Here is a 22043-nt window from a genome sequence, read left to right as displayed (position 1 = left end):
TTTTATTTTCCACTCCCCATAGGACCCTGCCCAATCACAGAGACTGGAGCTGCAGGTAACTGTCACCCCAGAGCAGGGGGATTCCCGGATTTGCTCCTCCTTGCTCTAAGGGGTGGCAGGGACTCCTTAAGTGTTTCTTTGCCAAAAGCAAGAAACCAGAGATCCAGGGACATAACAATAGAGCAGACCTGTCAGCCTCTCGTTTCCCAAGCTGCTGTCTGCAGAGCAAGGTATGAAGTGCAGAAGGATCACAACTGCCCACTCTCAAATTGCTCTCAAATTGCTCACAAAATCCCAGCCTCCACAGAGCTCAGCAGAGGTTTCCCTGCAGATTTGAACAGCTCTGGTGTATCACTTTCACAGCTCCTTGGATGCAGGCACTCAGTCCCAAATTGGTTTCATCGGCAGTTCCATGTTAAGTTTGCAGCCTCATTCCCATGACTATCGCTAACGCAGCGAGAAGCTGAATTTTCTGTCCTTCCATGGATCCGGAGGAATTCAGCAGTGTGGCTCTCAGACAATACTATGACTGTCCTTTTCTGAGAACAGGAAGAGCTTATCAGCCGTTTCAGCAGGCACTTTTACAACGCCCTGGGCCACGCCACCGGGAGCTAAACTGCGAAAGGATAAAGTGCCTGCTGTTCTGCTGCCTGGATTTGTAACATGAATAATAGAGGCCTCACCCTCCAGTAAGCAATGCGTGCCTTTCCCAAAACCCCTTGTTTGTGATACACTTCTACAGCCTCTGCGGCTTAGTCATGTCACAAATCCAAGTTCAGTTTCTCTCTTTGATAATCGACTTCTAGTTAACTTTAATGCCAGAAAAAAAATGGAGGCAACAATTTAACATTGGATCCACAAAAAATAAGTTTTTTGAGCAAGCAATTCTTTATCCCAAAGCCTTTTCCATTCCCACACATGCCAGTCCTGGCTGTCTTCCCTCGATCTGTTAGTTTTAGTCCCAGCAGTTTAATCACAGCCTCGCAATGAGTTTCCCTGGCCCTTTCCATCCCATCTCGATGACACTCTTCTCAGTTTCAGGTGCTTGCATTGCTGCCTGGGCTTTCAGAATCTCCCCTACACACAGAGTCTTGTAATACCAGCCAAAAAATTGAGTCTCTCAATCTGACTCCTCACACATAGATGGGAAAGGTGACCTCTAAAAGGAAGAAGGTAAAATACAGAAAGATTATTTTGACCACCAATCTAGCTGGCTCCCAATAGAAGAAATTTGCTTCTCTCTATAATGAGCCCTCTTCCTTCTCTTCTCCTTTTCCTTGCAGAGATCCCTGGGTCCTTCCTGTCACCTCCTTCACTCCCCACCTTCCCCATGGTTCTCCAATCCTTTCTCTTGACTGCTCAAAGACAGCGTGGGTACAGGACCACACGGTGCCTCAGAGGCAAAGCCTAACTTCAGCCCCCCAACAAGCACGACAGCTTTCTAATACAGAGGCATGTGCTAAGGATCTCCCCTAGGAAGAGAGAGGTCTGTTTGCATTATAACATACTTGTAAAGCCTGAGCCTGCGTGACCAATTTTAACCTCCCAATCACACCGATGTAAGTGGCAAATTATGAATAAAGCATAAAAACCAGGGTTTAGAGGATGCAAACTTTTTTCCCCTAAGAATTCCTGTAAAAATTATGTCTGTACAATTACAACGTTTTAAGAACGAGGAAATTGTTACATTGACTTCACTGGCAAGAAGCTAAAAAGCAGATTTGGTTCCAGAGGCAGGGCATGTCAGACAAGCTAGAAGAGATTTTATGCACGTTTTTGAAAACTTTTGACATCTCCCCACTTCAGGGGGGTCCAGTGCCTACAGGAACCCCTGCACATCTCCCATGGGAACTACAGGTCTAGGGACTAATTTATTTCTGCCCTCCTCCCCCACAATGTCTCAGACCCCCTCCCCCATTTATGAATTTATTTGTTACCTACAAAAATAAGTGATGTAGCCAGACTTACCTAACGTCCATGCAAAGTAATACTTTGGTTTTGCTGCCTGTGTGACAACGTACAGGTAACCAAGTCTTGACAAGAAGGGTGTTTTATCAAGAAATTCATTATCAATAATATATGCCATAGGAAAGTTCTTGGTAAGTGTCAAGAATAAAATGAGAGATAGTAGTGTGATACACAGCTTGTACATCACTGCTCCCTAAAAAACACAAACAGCAATGAAACATTCATTAGAAACATTTGCTTAAGGAAAAAAAAAAAGGCAGTACTCATGACATACAAAACCAACGCGCTTCAAGAACCAGTAAAGTTAGCAGTGACAAAGTTGATAATGATTAATTTGGAAGAGGTACAAAGAAAAGACCATGGTCAAACGTTTGGTTTAATCTGTTTTATTGAACTACCTGTAGATAGGTACAAAGGACAATTATTAGTCAAAATTGGTGATGAACTTCACAAGACTCCTACATAAGTTGATGAAGGTCCTAAAATGAGAAAGGAAACAAACAAAAAACCAAACCCTACAATGTAAAGGAGAAATCTTCCCTGTTATGGACTGTCAGCTCCTGGAACAAAAGCCTGGATTCCTTCTGGAAGCCAAACCCATCAGTCTTCAGTACAACAGTAGGTCTTATTGCCCAGCTACCATCCAGACATCTTGCTAAAAATCACTTGTCCAAAAAGTGTACATCTTATACAGCATGCACACCTTCCTATGATACAGGGTATCTGCTACGCCATACGGTTTTCTATCACCGCACCCTAGCTTTCTATACGCTAGTATTATTGACAATCATGTCAGTAGTTAGAAGCTCAATTTCAAATACACAACAGGAGTAAACTCTCCTCAATACAGCCATAATTAAAAAGGTGAATCTGGCACTTGGGTACCGTGTAAAAATTGACTCATGTTCTCAAAAGACTAATAATAGTGCAATACACCATTGAAACAACAGTGCATTTTTTGATCCCAAGTACTCTTGTTCCATCTTCTTCATACTCAGGAATAAATGAATGCGCAATTATCTTTAAATAGTTACAACACAATTTTTAATACTTGCTGCTGACTTGCATCTAATGCAATACGGGCTGTATTCTGACCCCAGTCAGACTAATGTAAATCAGAAGTAACACCACTGAAGTCAGCAGAAATACAACTGTGTGCAACAGGAATCAGGTATGTATAGGCACATACTCGGTTTCAGAGGAGACATTCTGCACACACTCAAAGCTACACATTTAGTGTTGCCTTAAGGTAAGAGAGAGAATCTGGTTCTCATGCTGTGTTATCCTGCCTTACAAGAAAGTCTTAGGTAATATTAAAAAAAAAGAAAATAAAATTAGTGTTAATTAAAAACAATGTCCAAGTCATCTTAAAGCGTGAGATTTTCTTGCAAAGCACCTGTACAAGCTACAGTTTCTGATTAGCCGTGATTCATGTACTTCTAACATCTCCTGCACTACGGGTGAGGTTTCACTTTTTTTCCACCCCCTGACATTTCCTCTTCTGTCTGGGGCTGAACTGCAACTCATCATTGTCAGAACCTGCAGACCGTTCCCATCGCTGCACAAAGGACACTCATTAACCAGTGACCCGTTTTGCAAGCCAAACGCATTTGGGGAATTCAAGAGGAAGACACTAGCCCCTTCACCCCTGACCCTGCGATAAAAACAGCAGGCACGTCACAGAAAAAAAACCCACTGTAACATTTACTGGGAAGATAATCCAAAAATGGTTTTCTCTTCTTAGTTTTTAATTATGAGAATCATGTACAAAGCTGTACTCTCCAGCCCTTTGCAATAAATCTTTGTCATTTTAAAACTTACAGTTGGAGAAGGATCAGGAAGTCTGTCATAACCCTTCTGCTTCCAGTTCACTTCTAACAGTTTCATGTGCACGTGCCTCCCTTCAATGAAGGCTATATAATCCTTGTAATTGCTGCAAGGCCCAGCTATGATGCTCATAAAGTTGAGGAGATAGCTTAAATACTCCAGTAAAGAAGGTCTTGTCCTGTGAAAATCATCCGCAGACAACAAAACAAACAGACAGAAAAACACCAAGCAAGGTAAAAGTCAAAGGCTTTCACAAATGCTTTTTGTTGTACTATCCACCTCAGTCCCCAGCTCTCTCCTACACCCTCCCCCCAGCCAAAAACTCGCTATGTCTGTTTGGGAGAAGATGAAGCACAGCCTCTCTTATATCCCGGCAACGTCTGGCAGATGGCAGTCAGAACACGGGTAACGTGGCGGTGCTTAAGCTACAGGTGAACGAATGCTACCGATCTGAAAAGTTGTAACCTTACTACTAGAAATGTTTTAGTTAAAACCAGTCACAAATTCAAATACCCACTCTCAAGCAAATGGACTTGTGCATTTTAAACAGGCTAGCAGCACCAGGAGTGAGAAGATGTTTTTGCACATCTGTCCAGTATGTCAGGGACCAGTAAGGGCTGGCAGACCACAAGCCAAGCAACACAAGTCTCCCCAAGCAGTATCGTGCCTCATTACGTGAACCACAGGGCAGGGAGCATTTAAGACCAGGGCTCTCAGGTCTGAGAGGAGCTCTCACCCACCCTTTGGTTCAGACCTTTCGAGAAATGGGAAGCGTGATGCGAGATATAGAGGAAGGGAATGAAGAGGCACTCTGTCCTACTGTGCAAATAAAGGAAGTAATTGCCTGTATTGCATCACGAACTAAGGGGAAAAAACACATAAATCAAAAGACAGCTGAAGATGAAAGTCAAAGAGAGTCCATCAGGTTCGTTATTTCCATTTTGCAAGTGCATATCCCACAAGCTCCTCGGGGTGTTTTACATTTGATGTAAAATGAAGAAAATCCCTTGTCCTTGCTACAGATAAGTAGAATGGAAAAGGAAGATGCACAGGCCTCCCACTGCTAGTGTAATTTGTAAATTGTTGGGCTTGCTGTATTTATGGGGCTGAAACATCTAAATTCTGCCCCGAGATACACAGTGCTCTCCATAATGTGCTAACAGTCACCATCCAAGTAAATGAGGAGTCCCCAGATGAGAACAGAAACTAGGGGACAGTGTTTCAAGGCTTTCTTGTCCAAGACACAGATGGACATGCATAAACCAAAACCCACTTAAAATTCTTTCAAACCAAAACACGTATTTCTAGCAGGAAAAACTAAGCAACAGCAAAACATTTGCTGTTGCCTACTTTTACTCTGAAGCGGAATTAGTTTGAATAAACAGTTAGCTTAGCCAGGATTTTCTGCATTCACCCTGCTGGTTATTGTAGACGTTAATGCCTGAATGATATGTTCTCTGGTGAAAGCATTTCACAGTAAGATGCAGCAAACAATTTGGGGTAAGGCTCATCTTTCTGCTTTGCAAAATCGAGTCCATGATTTGGGCTTCTGAGCTCTACAGTAAGATCAAAAATAAAGTCATTAGTTTCAACTTAGATTCTGCACATGGGTGGGTGGGGAGACATGAGCAATGCATGGAGGAATGTACAGAGGATGAGCGAGAAACAAAAACAGACCAAGAACAGGAGGGAAGACAAAAGGCTGTATTACCAAAGGGATTTAAAACTCTTCAGTTATGACTTGTCTGCCACCAACACTTGAGCTATTGGCATGTACTTTTCTATTATGAGCTCATCTACTGTACAAGGCGGGGGGGGGGAGGAAAAAAAAAAAAAAAAGCCTGTTTGGCGAGAATTTGACTAGAATTAATCATACGGTCACCAGGGCCCAGTGCAGTTAAACGTTATGCTCTGAGCTTTAAAAATAGACACAAAGCTATGGGTCACAGCAAAAGTTATACGAGTCTCCCTACAGAACTTTTGCTTTTCAAGGAATTACTCCCTTCTTACTTTTAGAAGCTCAGAGGCAGATTTTCTGATGGCTGAATCTTCTGCCTTGGAAATTAAGGAAATAATTTCCTTGGCCTTAAACAAACACTTCATGGTGAAAATTAGTTATGGTTCTAAGATTAATTCTGCAACACTAATTCTTCTAAAAAAATAATTAAAAAAGAGATAATTCACCTGCATCCTGCACTTCTATTGAGAGACAAAATAGAAAAAAGGGCACACAGACATATGATCAACATGCCATCTCCCTTGGAAACATGACGAGATTAGTCACATAACATGAAGGACTAAGTATTCACATGACGGAGGGAGATAGGAAAAATACAATTTCAGTGTCCAAAAATTATGGCAAAGAAATGTAGTACTTGAAGTGTCAAACCAAAATGGAATTTTACTATGCAGTGGTTTGCTGACAGAGGAGGAGTATTCCGCTTGGAAAAACAACGTATCACAGATAGGATGAAGACAACAGCCAAAAAGTCCATACAGTAGAGTCTTAGCCTGGATGTAAGAATTGCTTCAGTTTAAACTAATTTTATTGCATGTGGAGTATATATTTAAGTCAATGAGATGTTGCCAAGCATTTCAGTGTTTTAGTGACCAGCACGGGGTGATAAAGGCAGAAAAATAAACATAGCAGAGAAGCTATGTTTATGTAAGAAGGGCACTGACAGCAGCATTAGAAAACCAAAACTGCTCAAGCAAATTGAAAAAGCAGGCAAGACCTTTGGCTTATCATGGACTGGAAAGAAGCAGGGAACACTTTCACAGCTGGGCCACTAAGCTGGTCCTGACATTGCAAATAAGGAAAAAAAAAAAAAAACAAAACCAAAAAACCAAAGCAAAACCAACCAAACCCTAAACTTCCTTGGATGAAATTAAACACTAGGGAAATTAAATTCTTACTTTACAGCAAGGCGATTTTGCTCAGCAGTGAGTTCCTCAGCTTGTCGCCCTATTCCTAGGGAGAAAAGTCACATTAGATCTTTCTGAAAGCCAAACAGTGAAAGCTATCCCCAAAACCTTATGTTTGCATCCCACAGATAACTTTCTAAAGCCATATGCTTCCAGATTTCTTTGTCACAGGCAGTTGTAATACAGCTCAATTCTTAACTTTTAGGTCAAGTATATTCATGTTCTACCCTACACCTCTTTATGCGGTTCCTCACCTCACTCCCCCTGTCTTGCCCTTGCTACACTTTCAGAAAGAGCAGCCATGGTATTCCCCCCCACACAGCGCAACTGGCAATGCCACCAAACGGCAGCAACCCCCAGCAGCCTCTACTAACAGTCCTGGGCTGGAAAAACCTCCGTTCCCAGAAGCTGCTGGCTCACTTAAGCAGAAGCTTCCCGCTGGCTCCTTGGTGAGAAATGGAGCATTTCACAGCAGGAGGAGCGGGCAGTGGAAGAGAGATGGGCTCTCACAGAACAGAAGCTCCACTGGTGCGAACGAGCTGCCTGGCTGCCTGCTGCTGGAGCAAGCCTAAACGCACACGTCAGTAATAATCTGGAATTGCAGAAGGTCCATACTGGAGGGGCAATCTTCTGTTGAGACCTCTGGGGCCAGGGGTGGAGCACAGGCTCGCCATCCCAGGAAAACTATGGAAAAATCTTGTAGGATGGCCAGGGCATAAACAGACATTCATAGCAAATATCTCAAAACCTTCACTCTGAAGCTTTAGCTGCGCAGTCTGGGAGGAATCCCACTAGCTTCAGCAGAGCAGCTCACCACGGGATGAGTCACAGCGCTTGATGCTGAGCATGCATATACACATCTCCACAAGATCAGGGCCTTGGCATCAATTAGCACTACTGTTCTAAACCTACTGGCCATAATTACAGATACACACACACAAGACTCATTTCCTAAAAAGACTGCTGATATGCTGCTCATTTCCATTCTCTCTCTGCTATTTCAGTTTGTAAATACTAGGAGGGTGCGAGTTCCCGGGGAAACAATTAAGCACTTAATTACTTAAAGGGCTGGGTATTTTGTTTGTCTGTTTCCATTTATGGGCAGCTGCATTACATTTTTACAAATAGAGTTTTGTCCCTAACGCTTGAACTGCAAGCTGCCTCTGATTGATCAACTGCTCCATATACAGATGTGCACAACGTAACGAGCCCTTTCCACCATCGTTAACCTGTAGGATTTCTGGTTTGCCTAAAATGCTCCTGCCTCTGCTCTTACCTTTTCCCTTCTGTCTGTTCATTTACCTTCAATATTCTACGTGTGCATCTAGGCTGTGGCACGCAGCGACACCTGAGCTGGCTAGCTTAAATAACAGAAGCAGAGAAGCCCCAGAAACATGGACACCAACAACAAGGTCAATTAGCTGAGCTTCAAGCTGCACCCATCACAGCCAGCTAAAAGCATGAGACCCACTTGTGTAAACTTGGCTTGCGAACAATGCCAGACCCTGCAGTCTGTGGTGTGGCCACTGCCTAAATCCCAGATTGTAACAACTCTACAGAAGGCTACTCATTTAGTCACCCACAGCATATAATGCAATGGGCCTCAGACCATCAGAAATTCACAGTGCAACATCCGTAGACGTGGGCAATAACGGTACTGATGACAACTGACATTTCTAGCCTTTGCACTGCACTAGACACAGGCATTCTACTGGAAATAATAGTGCTCTTTGTCACAGCACAGCGCAAGACCGAAGCCAATGTTATTTTGCCTGCAACTGTGCTTCTCCCTGCACTGGGAAAAAGCTATTGAATTCCATCTCTCGCAACTCACAGCGTATATTACCACTGAATATATCAGTGATAGCATATTTTTGCAACATGAACGTTAATGACTGTCTATGCATCAAACACAACTCTTGATTTCTGAGAATCAAGAACAGCTTCAGAGGGCTTAGTGGAGAAGCACTGTGTAACATGTAAAGAGCAGATACTGGTACTAGCTAAAACCCAAATTGGGCTGCAAGGAAGCAGAGCCCCCAAAGGGGAAAACAAGTTGTCTTCATTACTGCAGAGCCAGTTTGATCCTAGAGAACTGATCAAAACCTGAAGTTTCTCATTTTCCTCCGCAGAGCATTTTTCTTCAATTGGAGCAACTTGCTGAACTAAATTCACTCACTCCATAATTCAATCACAGATTGTGCTGGAATAAAAAGGCTGTCTTCAGGCCATGGGAAGAGATTCCTTTTCTTACCATCATGCAACTGGCATGCAAGTGTTGTGATCTTCTGTGTAATTATCATCAGCGGGCTGTAACAAAGACAGAAACAACAGTTACGTGTCTTGTAATACAAATTATTCCCAACTTTCCTACTGAATGCCTTTATCCCTTTAAAAGGCATAACTGTATTAGCAACAAGTGGAAAACATCCAATTAAAACTGAAGGAGGAACTCAGGCGTAAGACAATTGCCTGGGTTCAAAACAACCCCACAGTAACTTGCACTGGAATTTTTAATTGCTAAGTGCACACAAAGCCTTATTTTATGTCTCTCCATCCTGCAGCAATGCAAACTGTAATTCAGAAGAAATCGCACCATTAGGAATTACCCGCTTCTGCAGTCCACTGGGCCTCCTTTCAGGCAAAGACCAAATTCAAGCCCCATACAATGCAACAGTAGAATACAGCTTCGCTGCTGTAACATAACTCTGGCTCTTCTTACTGTTACTCTCCTATTGTCCAACTCCTCAGTGCCCTAAAACAATGTCGACTCTGCAGATACACATGCTTATTTCCCCACATGAATAGCCCCACCAATTAAGACTACGTGCAAATACCAGAATAGCTGTCAGCACAGCAGAGTTTCCCACTTGCTTCTTGGCCATGCAACTGCCTTGTGGACAGCCTGTCCACAATGTACCACCCAACTGGGAGCTTTTGGGCATGTGGGACCTGGAGCCTCTGAAAAACACCAGCTAGCTGTACCTAAGCCACGCTTACAGGCTACAACAACCCAGCCGCTTTGGGTCCCACCAAACAAGCAGCGTAGGATTAGCCACTACGTTCAGTAGGGCTGCTTATACTTTCCATATCCAGCTTTACAGAGCTTCTTAGCACTGTAGGCAAATGTGAGCTGCTGCAGCTAAGGAATGGAAAAAAGGCAAAACTCAGCTTGGTGGGATCAGGAGCTGGTTCCCATGAAGGTAAAGGACACAGCCAGGGGCATTCAGAGGTATGTAAGAAGAAAGATGGGGGGACAACCATGGGGACAACTAACCTAGTCCTTCATAGGCAGAGGCTCCAGGGCTAATTGTGATCCATATACAGCTTCTAAGGGCTGTGGAGCCCTAACCACAAAACCCAGTGCTGAACACCTGTAGTCTAGAAGGGCCCATGGCAGGCAAAGCGAGGGACAAGTACCTGCTAACACTGCGTCTCCCCACCTCTCTGCCACTGGGGACACCTACGAGACCTTCACAACCGCAATAGCCAGGAGGCTGTAGCGGGTGATGGGATACATTGTTATTTTAAAAGCATTAATTGTGATGATTATATGCAAAACCAGTTTCACAGAAGAGATTTGTCTTTGCTGAGGATTAATACAATGGATTGCTTCTCGATTTGGTGATAAACTACCAATGTAAACCATACACAGGTTTCTGCCTGAACACAAATAATATCTTCAACATGGAAATTAAAACCCGAGTTTGTGTACATGCTATTTACAGAGTTTGAGCGGTATATGGAACTTTTTTTTAAAGAGATGTAGGTGATTCCTCCAAATATTATGACTATTCATTTTAAACACTGTAATATATTTTCTGGAATTCAGTGAAACAAAAAAAGCTGAAGGCTTTTTTTTAGTTCCAGCACTGTATTTTCTCCACTGATTTCTCAAGGTAAGACGGCAAACAGCGGAAGTTACATTCAATGACAACTCTGTCTAAAATAACCGTCAAATATTCATGTTCTGCAGACATTTTCAACAGATTCTGAATCATCCTCGGCTAAATCGACCTATTGGCTACACTCAAATGTAAACCCAATGGCTAAGATAAACTGTTTGCAATATGATTATCCCACTATGATAAATCAAACTGATTTTCAAGGTAATTAATATGCTGAGCATGGTAAACACAAGAATACTGGAAAAAGCCATTCATCATAAATGGTCTTTTTTTTTATTACTAAATATGGATGAAGATCTTTTTCAACAGTCCACATCTAATTCTGAGTGGGTAGAGTAATTTGCATTTTCTACCCAAAACCAGAGAACATGCAATATCAGCCAATTTCTTAATCAGAATCTATTTTTATCATTTCAGCAGTCTTTACTTGAAATGTCAGTAAAAAAGCTTGCACATAAAATCCAGAACAAGCTTAAATGTACACTGATCCAGAATGCAACCGTAACACAAGGGTTTGTACAGAAGCTCTCCTTGGGTCACCTAGACCATCGATGGACGAATTCAACAATGACTTCCAGACAGCTCCAATATTGTGAAACAGTCATTCTAATTTTTATTCCAATTCGTTTTTCAAGAAAAGTTATTTATAAGATGTTTTCATCATTATCTTCACCATCCTATTTCTCAAAGTAGATTTTCCCATTCAGACAAAGTTTAGCTTTGCTTTCAAAGATACACAAATCCCAATCCCCTAAGCATATGAAAAAGCGGATTTTTTAATCCTTAAGAGAGGCAGAGGCTGTCACAGAACCAGCAGTTCTACTGCAATAAACACAGATTTTTATTTTGTCAGTGCTTGACCTTTTAGCTTTATGGGTGAACATTAACACTTGTTTCAAATTGGTTCAATTTGTTGCATATGTTTCTTACAGCAAGCACTTTATGCCAATATAGAAGTGGGTAAGTTTAAACCTCAGGCTCAGAGCCAAAACCGTATGCCTCTAAGTGCCTAAATTTAGACACTTGTCTTAGAAAATCAGGCCCCCCACCGTAAGCCAGAGAGACCTAAAATGCAAACAATCCTGATGTGCTGATTAACCGAGGGAAGCAGAAGTGCAGCCTGCACTAAAGTCATACAACATATAAACACAGAGAAGAGAGAGGTTCTCTTCATCTATATTAGGAATTCATCGCCTCATTGACGGCACATTGTAACCAGGCAGAACAAGTCAGCCTCTTGTGCACTTCAACCAGAAAAGGCGGACGGTCTGCCACCCTCAAATCCCAACCCCAGAGGAGAGAAGCGAGTACAAAAGTGATGCTGCCGACACCATGGGTGGGAAGGAGACCCACACAGTGCATCTGAGACACCTTCAGCTCTCTCTCCTGCCATCATCGTATGACACATCTACATACATCTCCTATGCCCTACTCAGGAAGGTGGAAACCTGCTGTACGGCGGCAATGGGATGACACCCTCTGAATCTTTCACAGGATCAGTATCAGGTATCATTAAACGCTTCATGCAAAGGGTAAGCAAGGCTTCAGGAGAACAGGGAGCATCCTCCTCCTCCCTTGCCTGTCTACCATTCCCCTGACTTGATCCCACTGGGGGATCCAAGCCTTCACTGCAGGGATGGGCAGAACACAACAAAGCATTGGCGGTGCTGGAGTCATCTTCTGGCACCCCTTTGGGGTGTGGAGACCCCCTCCTGCACACCCACACCTGCCCCGCTCCTCCCTGGGGACTTGTCAATCTCTCCTCATCACACACACACACATAGAGTGAGTCTAAGACCGGTTTTGTTTCTTCAGAATGAAAAATAGTCCTTTCTCCCGTATTTGCAAAGCAATGCATGAGGATGCAAGTCCTGAATCAATATTAAAAATTAGATAAGAAAAATACATTTAATTTAGGGGAAAAAAATAATATAATCTTTTCCTAAATACACATGTGAGTTTTGATTATTAAAACTTGGCAATACCAGAGTATTGAATTGTCATTTCTGTTCAGCCTTTCATGTATCCTCTCATTTTAGACAGCAATAAAACATTGAGCAAGCTAATATGTCAAATGCAGCATCATATCACATAGAGTTAACTGTTTCTGACATGATGATATTTTAAACCTTAGACTCTACTGGAAAAAGCCAGAAGTGCTACAAACAAGAAGGGGAGTTAACAAAGCTATAAAACTTCCAACAATCTTTCTTTCTCTCAAATGTTGAGTGATGCACAGATTACTGGGAGTGGGGCAAATTATTAGGTTGAATTTAAAAAGAGACTCTACCTACTGTACTTGCATTTACAGCTGAAGCATGAAGAGCTACCCCTAGAAACAAGGCATTTGAAATAAAACACATATTTAAGTAGCCTAAATGACTTGAACTCAGTCATATTTGAACACCTTCCAGTCACTTTGCAGCTACATGTTAAATGCTATGATTCTACATCCTCTACAGTTACAAAGTAGCACAGAAGCACAGAGTTAGATTTACACTCTATGTTTTATATATTGGCTAAGAGTTTAATCTCAGATTGTGGCTGCACTGTACCTCCTACACACAAACCATACTGTCCAACTTTTAATTTCAAAAAAAAAATCATCAAGAAATTGTCCCAGGGAATCAGTATGAAATAGGAAATTTCAACAAATGAAAAAAAACCAAAACCAGAACTGTCTTTACCTTATGTAAGATGCCTCGAAAAATAACACAAGACAAAGATGCAACAGTTTACAGAGAACACTCAACAGAGGGGTTTTACCTCCCTAGTCAAACCTTCCAAATGAAAACATACCAGTTCATGTCATTTTAAACATGGTTTGCCCCACGTAATAGATTTGCCCAGAAGCACAGGCCAGCTGACCTAAAGACATCGGCATCGGTTGTGCCCTGCTGCGGGGATCCTCCTTGTATCACAGCCTGGCTCCTGCACTGGGCAAGCTTTGATGCTTGTGAGAGAAAAGACATTGGTTTACCAAGCAGAGTCTGCCTGACCTTAGGTAATCCCACAGAGGAGTCTGGCACACGCTCGCTAGAAATAGTTTCCACTGACCTGATTTCACTAAGAGAGGAGGTGGAGTCAAAAAGGCTCATTGCAGACAAGACTCCAAACCAGCAACATTTATTGCAGGTTTATCTCTTTAGCCCTGAAACCGTGATGAGAAGTTCACACAGTCACGGTCTGCTATTGACATCAACCGTGCTGCCGAGGGGATCGCCGAGCCAGAGACGCCCCAACGGCTTCACTGGCAACGGGCTCTTACTTCTGCTTTCAGCAGCAAAATGAAGAAGTGCTGAATTACACAGAGGAAAAAAATATTTCACTGAACACACTCACGCCCTCAAAGCAACTTCCAATTTGCTTCTTGTGTTTTTCTGGTGAAAGCTCCCAAAGCCCATTTCTTATGCCTTCATAATAGAAGCATTTCACCTAAAAGGGTATTTTACTTCTGGAGAAGCATCCTGTGGAGCACTCAAGCCTGCCTGCTTGAATTTTGGCTAATTCCCACATTGTGGCTCCTACAGGGCTCCTGCGTGACCAAGGATAAGCGATCTCAGCGTGGTTTCAAGCAGACAAACGCCCAGCAGAGCAGCCAAGCAGTGTGTGGGCATGGAGAACTGACTGGGCTCCCCTTACCCTGCACGTGCGCTGCTGCACTGCTGCTGGGGACCCGCTGCAGACCCAGGCTACCCAGAGCCCGCTGGAACACGCACGGCAGGCAACATACTGCACTTCATATGTTTAAAAGCCAGGAAAATAAAAATAACCAACTGAATTTGCAGGACCAGTTAGTGTTTCTGCATTGCATTTTAACATGGTAACAGAGTACATCTATGTTTGTCTCCATCGGCAAATGTACTTCCTTTGTAAAAAACGGCTGTGCACCTTTGTTCCTTTCCTTTGGGGTTGATACTAAGCCACTGAGAGGGGAAAAGCCAGCAACAAAGCACTAACTGCCTCACTAAAATTCACTGCCTGAAGTGCCACTTGTTACTAAAAAGTATCTGCTTATATGGCTTTTTGAGAGGGCCCCTTCAACAACCATCCCTTTCTAAGCAGTTTGCTGAGAACACTGCTGCTGTACTGCATTTGGGATAGAGCGAACACGTAAAGATGTCCCTTCCTTCTGGAGAATGATGTCCACCGAAATACTCATGAAGGAGGCACAGATTTGACACCTGTAGGGAGGAAAGCTGCTCGAGTCGCCCTGATAATTCAGCTCTGGTCTCTCTAGAAACCAACAGAAGATTTGAAAGCAACACCAGCGTGTGTAGCGGCTTTCACAAACTGACTTTCTTTTCTGTAAAGAATGGCACCAAGAAGCTCACATATGTGTGATCATTCCCTGGCATTTACTGAATGAGCTGCGATGTTAGGAAATTTTGCTCAGACACTGCAAGAATTCAAAGAGGAAACCAAAACTCTATGGTCTTAATCAAGCAAAGGATTAAAGCAGACACAACTTCATACAGATGAGGAGCTCCTCTGAATTCCGTCCAGGTGATCATACGCGTAGGGCATTTGTTCACGTAGCTTGCTAGATTGAAACAGTACCTATTACTAGCTTCCAAAAATCCTAATCAAGATCCCTTGATTTATTTTAATTTCTCCCTAAGGCCATAATATTACTATATTTGGTCTGAGCGTGTGATACAAAGAAAAAAAAACCCAAACCGTACATTAGTATTACCATTTTTATAAAGTTGTATAGAAACCAGGCAACTTACCAGCATAATCCTCTTAGCATAAAGAAGAAGAAATAAGAGAGAGAAAAAGAGAGAGAAAGAATTAGGATTTAGTATTCCTAGGTACAATGTATAAAGGCCATGGCAAACCAAGCAAAATAAGATACGCATGTTTCTCTCAGACTGATTTGAATTAAGGGGGAAGCACAGCATTCAGTTATTTGACAATTAGTGTTCAAAAATGAATAGTTTTCTTTGAGAAAGGACAAAATTCCTAAACTATGTCACCACATTTTTGTGAAATAATATAAATGAAAGAGCTTTGATAAAATATATACACATTTTAAAAAAAGTAATTAAAATTAAACTAGATTTCAAACTGGAACTGGTTTTCACTAAAACCTGGAACATAGTTTCAAAAAAAAAATAAAAAAAGGACTTTTCACCTAAGTACTGTGCAATACATGAAACACTCCTATATCAAGAAATTGCTGCAAGCAGCTCAAGTACAGTTTTGATTGAGGGAGTCAGCGACCAAACCTACCCTTTGCAATGAGTTAGAAGAATTAAATAGTCATCTCTAGACAACAAGTTTCCTTACTTCTTAACCTTGAAGTGGTGAGTCACAGTTTAATTTTCCATTTTCCAGTTTACTTAAGACATGGCTCAAAAGTTACCGTGTTCTCCGTCCACCTCTACCTGCATTTTACAAGCTGTGTTCTCAAAATGGGGGGATTCCAAACAAATAGCACAACCAACTAAAGAACCCAAACAGATACATTTGGCTCTACGTGAACCTGCTTTAGCAGGGGGATTGGACTAGATGGTCCCTTCCAACCCTTGCCATTCTGTGATTCTGTCCCACGTCAAAAGGGTTATGCATGCAAACTTTTAAGTGCACAAAGCAGGTCAAGAGAGCAAACGAGGCATGCCAGCTTCCAGTGCCAACATTGGGAAACTCTCATTTAACATCTGGGTTGTCACTTTAGGGAACTGACATTGGAAATTGGCACTAGAACTGGCTATGTGCTTATCTGATGTGGATTAAAACTTCCTGCTTGCAATCAGTTACCACCAGAGACTTACGGGATATGGAGACCTCAAATACAAGTCAGCAGATGATAGGCTTTTGTTCCCTCTTAAAGATTGTCTTATATCCAGTGTTTTGCCTTCTCAGTGCATATCCCCAGCCATGTTTGCCCAAAAGGATGGGAGGCTGGAGGGAGATGGGCATTGCTCCACAGATTCTGTAACGGTTGTTTCTGAAGCCCTGAGGGAGAACTTTAAGGCCATCCTTCCAGCCAGGAGCCTGCTTGAATGCTTCCCTATTACCACATGCAATACATGTGGAACCATCGGACATGGGAGAATGAGCAAAAGGAGGTTCTGTTGCTGCTCATGCACAGTAAAACTATGGTCAGGGAGTATATTTTGTCTTTCTGGGTCATCACATCTGCTTAGGTATGTGCATAAAGCCTCAGTGGGCACATGTTATTTACAGCTGAGGAAAACAGGTTTTAAGACAGATTTATGAGGCTGACCTGGGTTTAAGCACTTTGGATTGCAAATTTTTATTAATACCACTACAATACTTTTTATTTATTCTTAGGCTTTAAAGTATACCATGAAGATGTAGTTCATATCCATACTACATTTTCCAGTTGTTTACTACTTGGCAGTTTTGTTTGACTGAAGTGTAGGGATTGGTTTATATGCTGAAGCATTAGGACAAAATTAAGTAACAGATTAAGTTCACGTATTATTCTTTCAGTACCATTATTATCCTCAAGCTCATCATTAGGTAAGAGCAGAGAGCAGAAAATGCTACCTAGTCTATAACATAAACAACCACCATTCCTCTTCTTCCACCCCCAGTCTCAGCTAGATCTTTATTAAATGTCTTCACAGAGACAGCTAATACGCTCCACAGTGCATTTCTGAACGCACTATTCAGAAAAGCATGCTCTCTCGTATTTCTCTCTCTGTCTCACACACACAGAGCTATAGCATTCCAATCCCATTTATAGGCTTCTTGGTACATCATATGCTCTTTCAGGACATGCTTTTGAGTATTAAAAGAACCACAGAAAAAAGTATAGAACTAAATTTCTCTAAATGTACGAGTTCCTATTTCCGCCCCCTCCTCTAATAAAAAACTCTAAAGTCTCAGAAGAACTTTTTAATTAAATGCTTCAACCCACCACCACCTCACACAGACACACATGCACACAGACAGCAAAAATCTCCAGTTGTCTATGAGAAGACAAGGGCTTGGAAGAGGCATCTGTAATTTACTGTTCCAGTTTACAGAGGTCTTTCATAGTAAGTTACTAATTACTCTGTATTCAATACTCTGTATTCAAGACATTCAATTAAACAAGTGGAATACTGATTAGCACACTGGTTTTAAATCATGCAGAAGTATACCTTCCTCTCATAAGCAAAATACATAGTTAGCTGTCTGTATTTTTGCATAGCATCCTCTACAGCTCCAGTGAAATCAAATAGAGACCACAGTGTATATGAAAAACACTGTTCCACAGAAACACATGGCATATAAAAAGTTGTGCTATGAAACCGCCAGCCACAACCTGCCCACGTGAGAGAACCCGTAAGACCGGTGCCGAGAGCGAAAGCTGATCTTGTGTCTCTCTGCCCGAGTTACCCACGCACCCCCCCCCACCTACTTCCCAGCTCCCCCAGCCACTCACCCCCTGCCCAAATCCTCCCCTCCCGCTCGCTGGAGGGCCTGGGGTGGGAAACGCTTTCCCAGTTCGGGCATCAAGATAAATCAGAACGGGGGAAAGGATGACCCGGAGCCGATGGCCATGCCTAGGAAGGTGGGAGGAGAGCAGCCCACCCCACCTCCTGGGGCAGACCACCAGGGACCAGAGCACCGGCCATGCTGCTCACCAGGGCTGTCAGTGCTCCTCCAGCTTCAGCGAGTGACCTATCCTCCCCCAGGCTGCTCTAGGTGGAAGTCTAGCTAACCGAGCTCTACCTTCCTAACTAGACAGTGCCTACCAAGAAAACAGCAGAAACAATGAGTCAATGCCAAAATCACACGGTGTTTATTCCTTCCTTAAAAAAAAAAAAAAAAAAAAAACAACCAAAAAAACCCCCAGTCTTAGAAAATGCTTAAGGGAAACAAAATTACAGGCACTCCACAGATAACAAACATTATTCTTAAAACATACTAAAATTTAACTAATACTAATCATCACAGGACCCAGCTTGCAGGCTCACTCACCCGGAAAAATCTGTAGTGAGAATACCATAATGAAATATGTATATTCGGCTTATGTGGCACAACGTGAGGTATCCCATAGCTACGACAAAGGAGTACCTAAAAACACAACATACAGAACACATAGTTACCAACACAAGTACCAACAAGAACTAGAATCACTCAAATTGGGTTTGGGCTTGTTTTGGAGTGGAGTTTGATTTTTGAAAATTAGGTTGTTAACAAGTCTGAAGCTATGTTACAAGATCTGGCAGCAATTTTCAAAGAGGGCTGATGGTTTTATGTACCCAGCTGAAACATTACGGAGGTGTCTCCTCACACTGGGGTGGGGAAAAAAGAAAAGATGCAGAACCCCTTCAAGTTGGGAATTTAAATTTCAGAGTTCCCACCCACTCATATTATTTTGAAATTTCTGTCTGACTCAAGTATTGTCATATGAGAGACAGATGATACTGTATGTGCAAGGCTGAAGTTACCCGTTTCCTTTTTTATCTGTAAATGTCCTTTATTTACACGTGCAACTCTTCCTCAGATCTACCAGAAATTAAAATATTTCAAGTTTAAGATACTTTCTCTCTTCTGATTTTGTATAAAGGCAGATAATGACACATAGCCTAATCTTTTCAGCTCTGAATGCTGAAAGATACCCCTTTCCAGAAGGAGCATTCCTGAAGTGGAGCTTGACAAATTCACTCTCTACTTTTCAAGGCGATCACAAAATTATGTTAGGCAGGACAGTAGCATGACTCTTTCTATCTTAAGAGTTGAACAGTCCGAGGACTGGTGGCGTTGCAGCATCTAGGTGGTACAAATGCAGCCTCTCCTACAACTACCTTCTCCCTGTATTTACCCAAGCAAGAAAGAGGATACTGGGGAGGTAAGAAACAGGTGGATATTTCGAAACAAGACTGACAAATGAAGCAAACTAGAGAGTGCAACTGAGAGCTGGGACCCCAGAATGAAAGGCTTGTGTCACATGGACAGGCCAGGACCAGGTCTGCTGGTGTCCCCTGCATCAGGAGAAGATGGCCACATGGAGGAGAAGATGCAAAGCCCTACATCTACAGTTCCTCTGTAGAGGAATGAGAGTGCGCACCTTGCACACCCAGCAGAGCTGAGCCATGGGAGATTAGGCAGGCTGGTAGCACAGACTGCCAAGTGGGGTCCCCCCAGACCCATGGGAGGATTGCTTATGGTGGGGGTCTAAAGGTGAAATCAAACAAGAGAAACAATCACCAGATGACTGAAAATGAGCCAGGAGGCCTTTGTCAAATCATGGCTGGCTTTAAAAGAAATGAGTTTTTCCTCCCCGAGGACTAATAAACTGCAGTGTGAATGACAGTGATGGATCGCAAGGCAACCTGCAGGTCACTCAGCCCACAGCAAACAGCTGGATAAAAGGCAGGCTGAGGGGACATGACAGCTTCTTCAGGAGATTCAGGGCTGAATTTATCTTATTTTTATCTCAATCAGGCATCCAGTCCAACCTCAGTGAGGTCCTTGGGCTCCCCCTCATCAATGGAAAGCAGCAAGCATCCCTCCAAAGGCAAGCAACCCTCCAATGGCAAGTCACCCAGCTCAGGCATGTAACCGTGATAGATGGGATGAAGCATCAAAAATAAGCCTCAATGCTTAAGTGTAAAGCACCTAGATTGAAAGCGGGGGGCGAGCAGGGAGAGAGACACTGAATTGCTGCTGCAGCTGGGAGACTGTCTGACGCTGGATTAGTTTGTCCATTTGTAGGCCTTGAAGGCTGGCAGCCTCACCAGAGCACGAACTAGCAGGAAATAACCAGGGGAAGGAGCATGTAGGTTAAACTATGCAGTTTCTTTGTTCACTTCCACTTGTGTTTTGGGGGGAAAAAGGCCAAGTCTTAGAGCCCCACCATAAAGGATCCAGTGCTCTTACAGGCACCCTCTGTATGGACAGGTCCAGCCCTTAAACTGGCATTTTTCAAGCTTATTCTCAAGCAGCTTGAATACACTGTCATTTTGCCAAAATTAATAATGGGGATGTACTTCGAGTCACACTGCTGTGGCTAATGAAATACCGTAGGAAAGTCCTAACCCAATCTTGCCAGCCCTCCTAAGGTTTTTCAGCATGTTGGATTGCCATTTCACATTGACTCAAATCAACATGTGACTATCTCGCAGCAGTGTGGGACATTATATGAACCAGCTTAATTTGTGTTGCAGTATACAGCTATTTTTCCCATTGTGAGTAACTGGCTAAACAGTAACAGTGAGGGGGGTTCCAGCTGAAACTGTGCCCGTTTCATTACCTCAACTTGTCTAGGAAGACGTAAGTATTGGATGATTGCCTCTGTAGACTCGGGTCCTCCGATCTACAATCAGTAACTCCTGCATTTCCCCCAAGAGATGGGCAGGGACAATGACCACAAGATAAGTCATACACATTTTTAGCATCTTTTCCTTCTGGTCTCTGGATGGCATTTCTGTCATAAACATTGTCCAATTACTTTTTTTTTTTTAGTAGTATTAATTATCCCTGGACTTCTGGGCTTTGTACTCTGTGAGGGCATGGAAAAAACCTCTGTGATTAATACCTATCTTGCTGGTGCAAAATGCTAGTGACTGCTATAGACAGGCCTGTTGTTTATGGTTCACTTTTCTAAACAATCCTAGAGAAATCCTAAGTGATGGTTCCTATTTGGATATTAGAGAAGGGTTGCCTCAGGAAGAAATAAAGAAGGGGAGATGATCATCTGAGCATCAGATCCTCAGACATCCCTGACCCTGAAGACAAGGAAAGAAAGGGTTTCTGTTCCCCAGCCCAGATGGATGGGAACATTCAGCAGCAGCTACAGAAACAGCCACACAGCATAGAGACAGAAATCACCTGTAACACACCCAAACCAAACCACAGTATTAACCACATGCTCTTAGGGAAGCCAACACAAAAGCAAAGAAGTGGGAAGAACTGCCAGCTTTGTCCTTCTAGCCTGCTATGAAGTAGCAGTTTTAGAAATAAAAATTCCTATTTGTGCAAACCGATGGGGAGCAAACGACTCCACCTGCACAAATTTAAAAAATCCTACATGCTGAACTCTAATAGAGAGAATGGTACCCACATGAGGCTGCTCCTCCACACGGGCTTCCTCTTACTCAGTGAAAGAAGCAGATATAACTACCATGTAGTTTTCATTTTCATATGAAAGCGCCTTTTGTCTTTTGGCCAGGAAGGCACTCGCTTGATAAAGCGCTTTAGGACTCTCAGGTGCCTTTCTTTTCCCTGTGCAAATGTCTCAGAGGAAGGAAGATCCCACGGTCGAGAACTTCTAATGATGATGCCGTAAGCTTCTGCTTCAAAGCAATAGCATTTCTGGTACTTTCTACTTTTTCAAGCTCAAAGCCCAGTCCCAAATGCAAGACTTAATTTCATAGATTGCTAAGTTAAGTTGCCACAGTGACCTTATTTGAACTGCCTAACTCAAGAATAAGTGGAAAATACCTAAAG

The 22043-nt window shown here is 42.7% G+C and overlaps 1 protein-coding gene across 1 annotated transcript in view; it reads right to left on the bottom strand.

Moving 5' to 3' along the window:
- The window catches only part of MBOAT1 (membrane bound O-acyltransferase domain containing 1), a 30035-nt gene that overhangs the window by 6938 nt on the left and 1054 nt on the right, over positions 1 to 22043 (bottom strand). Inside the window, exons 3-7 of the mRNA XM_035893508.1 lie at positions 18570 to 18665; positions 8975 to 9030; positions 6712 to 6766; positions 3790 to 3973; positions 1969 to 2161 (exon numbers count right to left, since the gene is read on the bottom strand). Of these exons, the coding sequence (XP_035749401.1) occupies positions 1969 to 2161; positions 3790 to 3973; positions 6712 to 6766; positions 8975 to 9030; positions 18570 to 18665 (584 nt within the window). The remainder of the gene's footprint in view (positions 1 to 1968; positions 2162 to 3789; positions 3974 to 6711; positions 6767 to 8974; positions 9031 to 18569; positions 18666 to 22043) is intronic.

The sequence above is a fragment of the Egretta garzetta genome, unplaced genomic scaffold (assembly GCF_000687185.1).
Source record: "Egretta garzetta isolate BGI_Z169 unplaced genomic scaffold, ASM68718v1 scaffold14, whole genome shotgun sequence".
Taxonomy (NCBI): Eukaryota; Metazoa; Chordata; class Aves; order Pelecaniformes; family Ardeidae; genus Egretta; species Egretta garzetta.
Note: the sequence above shows the minus strand (reverse complement) of the source record. Positions and strands in the feature narration are given on the sequence as shown.